The 4,110-nt window shown below is 34.9% G+C and overlaps 1 gene segment (V, D, J or C); it reads right to left on the minus strand.

The window, feature by feature from the left end:
• Positions 1-2,453: 2,453 nt before the first annotated feature.
• Positions 2,454-2,935, minus strand: LOC126494711 (Ig heavy chain V region PJ14-like). The segment is given in 2 exon segments: positions 2,454-2,770; positions 2,855-2,935. Coding segments are annotated over 2 exon segments (363 nt in total).
• Between the last annotated feature and the right edge of the window lie 1,175 nt (positions 2,936-4,110).

The raw sequence follows: 4,110 nt of genomic DNA on the forward strand, positions 1-4,110 counted from the left end.
CATATGTAAATATAAAATGGTGACACTCTCTTTGGGTGTTGTCACCAGACACAAGAGTAAATCCAATGGTCTCATCTTCAAGACCATACTTCTTCTTGCCTAAGTTTAGGACTGTGTGAGAGAGCTATGGGGTCCTACAGCCCAGAAAATGATATTGCAGAACTATAAGATAAATTTTCATGCAGGAATCCAGCCTTCTCTTTTTTCAATCAGGGGGTGTAGTGGTATTTCAATTGTATTTTAATAAATAAAGACTGCCTGTGGATCTGAGAATAAGATGGTACTATTGGTCAGCCTTACAGACCAACTTATGGTAACAGATATCTTTAATTCCTGTAACTAAAATGATGTGCACTTTTAATCCTGATAGCCATAGAAATTGTGTAGTTCATGCCTTTAATCACGGTGGTACATGATTTCAAACCCAGATTTAGAGATTTTATAAAAATGTGAGGAAACATAGTCTTCTGAGATTCCTGGAGGCAGGATTGCCATTTTCAGAACTAGGTCTAGGTAAAAGCCAATGGCTGGCTACTTTGCTTTTCAGATATATAATAGTTTGGTTTGCTTTATTTATTTATTTTTCCTTCTATTAATTTTCCCACAGGAATTCTTATGTAAAGAGAACATATTACCTTCAAATAGATATTATTGTTACACAGGCAGAGTTAAAAATTAAAGACCTATGTAGAAAATGTTTCTGAGTAGATTCTGTAAGGAAAGATGAGACTTCATTGATTAGCAAGAATAGACCCATCAGAAATTGTGACACCTTTTACTAACACAGAAATTGCCTCATTTTGGGAAGTAAATGAATATTGACACAAAACTTGTAATTATTTTTTGGAGATATTAACAGTGAATGTTTCCAAAAGGAAGATCCTAGAGTTTATAAAAGAACTAATTGGAGTCTTTCTCATATAGTTGAAGCAACACCAATTTCTGGCATTACAACATTCTATACAGATGTAAATACATAAGGAATGGTAGGTTATGAGCCACAAATAATAAGTAAAGTGGCTCAAAGCCCTTATGATTCAGATAAAAGAATGAGAGATGGGGACTGGAGAGATGTCTAAACAGTAAGAGAACTGTCTGCTTTTCCAAAGGTCTTGAGTTCAATTCCAAACAACCAAAAGTGGCTCACAACCATCTGTAATGAGATCTAGTGCTGTCTTCTGGCCCTCAGGCATACATGCATGCAGAACATGTATACACAATGAATAATTTTTTTTTATTTTTTAATTTGATTTTTGAGACAGGGTTTTGGATTTATTTTTTAAAAAAAGAAATTCAGAGTTATATTTTATTCTTATAATATTAGTAGATTTTCTTTAATTACTTAATATAGATATTGATTTTCAATATGTAGAAAACTATTTTGCATTTTAAGATTCCTGACCTTATTCCAATTGATTCAGTATTATTTACTCTATTTAATTATAGCAAGTAATCAGAAATAGAAATAATCTATTGTATATAACACACATCAGATCCTATATGGGATATTTGACAAAGGGATTTCAGAATTTGAAAAATTGAATTATATCCAAATTTCCATAGATCCATATGCTTTTTATGAGAAACTGCTTTAAATTCTGAAAATTTGATTTTGAAATCTTACACTGAATAGTAGCTATGGTTATTATTGAAATACCTGTGAAAATTAAGGCTTACAATCCTCTACATTATGTCTTTATAAAGTGAAACATTTTTTTTCATATTACAACCCAAAGCATTTTGCAGTTATACCATATACTCTTATAAGACAGACAGATATTGAAAGATTTAATCACACTTTAAGATATATGCTCAATAGAAAAATGGGGTAATAAAGACTCCAGAAATAGATTGCAGAATGCTTTATTAACTTTAATTTTTTAAGTGTTAATGAGAAATGAATAACAGCTGTGGAGAGACATTATATAGTAGAGAATTAAATCAGCCTGTTTATTTTGAACATTTACAAACATCAGAATTGAAATAAGAAAATATATTTTGCCTTTGTTTCCACGGGGAAAGAAAAGCAGAGTATACCACTGAGGTTCATAAAGATTACATGTGAACATGAGAGATTTTCTGGATAAGCAGAGGCGATAGTTCTCTTGGTTATTCGGTCCAAACTAAATTAAATTATCTAAATTAAACTAAACTAAACTAAATTAAAATATCTAAAAAAATGCCTTTTGAAGAGAAATCCAAATGTTCTAGTGTGTGAAGGAATGGGAAATGTCATTGAGTATAACCATGAGGAGAGTCCTCTAGAGGATTTCTCTGAGTAGAAAGAAAAATGGGAAATAGCATTATAACACACTCTCATACAGTGGAGGTCAATAATTCCTAGAATCTGAAGTGACTCTTACTGGTTCTGAAGAGTTTATGTTGGTTCTCAGTGCCACCTGCTGGTCATGATTTTCTCTGCAGAGAGGTTTTCGTTCAGGCTCACATAGGAGTTATAAGATTGTGTCCCTCGCACAGTAATACATGGCTGTGTCCTCAGTTTGCAGACTGTTCAGTTTTAAGAAAACTTGGCTCTTGGAGGTGTCCCTGGAGATGGTGACTCTAGACTTGAGAGCCGAATTATAATCTGTGTTTCCATTATTCCATATTACTCCCATCCACTCTAGGCCCTTTCCTGGAGGCTGGCGAACCCAGCTTACACCATAAATGGTTATAGAGAACCCAGAGACAGTGCAGGTGAGGGACAGGGTTTGTGAGGGCTGCACCAGGCCTGGTCCTGATTCCTTCAGCTGATTCTGGGACAGAGCGCCTGTGGACAAACAACATTACCGTCAATCATATATGCGGTAAATGGCATACTTGGATCCCTCTTCTAAAACCCTGAAACACTTACAGCTTGGAAAGGTCACCAGACAGAGAAACAGCACCAGGACAGCCATGCTCCGCTAAAGGCTCGAGAGAGAGGGAGATGGAGCTTCTCAGATAGATCTGAGTTTTCATCTTGAACATGAGTGCTAATTTGCATTGGGGGAGGTTCCTGAGAGGATAAAAGGAAGCACAGGGCAAGGTTTGGGAGATTTGAGAGCAGTCAGTTGGAAAATATCGGTGTCATATTTCATTGTATACATATAAAAATCCTCAAGAATAAATAAAATACTAGAAACAGCATGATTGAGATTTAAAACAATAAATTCAGAAGGCAAATGATTTAGGAATACTGTTAAATATCAAATAATTTGGTAGGCCTCTTTGTCAGGGACAATCTTTCAATCTAGCTAAAAACTGGTGTGGCTGTTCACTTATTTCCAATAAATCCACTTACAGATAAACCTATGTGTGATTTGTAAAATACCTATACACATTGTTTAGCTGTAAGTTTACTCTAAGGTGACAACATCTCATCATTATACAGAATTAGGGGAAAATCACTTTTGTCCTACCATTTTGGGGTTTATGCTTTAAGAATACTTATTCAGATGTAGGATTAAACATGAGTGTCATGTAGGTACTTGTTTTCTTTATAATTCTCTAGAACAAATCACAGAACAAATTTAAGAGAAGAAAAATTTAAAGACATCTCCATATACTATTGATACTAAAGTTCTACATCATTTACTGTTTTTATTGGTTTAATAATTTATTTACTTTAATGTGGATATGTAAAGTCTTTTAATTCATATTGTTTGACTCTCCATAATATGTTCTTAGTCAAAAGTGAAATCCACAGGATGAAAATAGAGGAATTGGTCTGATATATTTTAGGTCCATCAAACATATTAAAAAGTTTTACCCTGCTCATCTGATTTTAGGTGCTGCCAGGTAGGCTGATCCTTCCACTGGTGCTGGAAAACATCACAGTGATTTCTTTTTTTTACATAATAAATAAATTTTATTTATTTATTTATTTATTAAAGATTTCTGTCTCTTCCCCACCACCGCCTCCCCTTTCCCCCCTCCCCTAATCAAGTCCCCCTCCCTCGTCAGCCCAAAGAGCAATCAAGGTTCCCTGCCCTGTGGGAAGTCCAAGGACCACCCACCTCCATCCAGGTCTAGTAAGGTGAGCATCCTCGAAACTGCCTAGTCTCCCACAAAACCAATAGGTACAGTAGGATCAAAAACCCATTGCCATTGTTCTTGAGGTCTCAGTAG

The sequence above is a fragment of the Alexandromys fortis genome, unplaced genomic scaffold, assembly GCF_014885135.2.
Source record: "Alexandromys fortis isolate MF-2015 unplaced genomic scaffold, M_Fortis_MF-2015_v1.1 scaffold_323, whole genome shotgun sequence".
Lineage (NCBI taxonomy): Eukaryota > Metazoa > Chordata > Mammalia > Rodentia > Cricetidae > Alexandromys > Alexandromys fortis.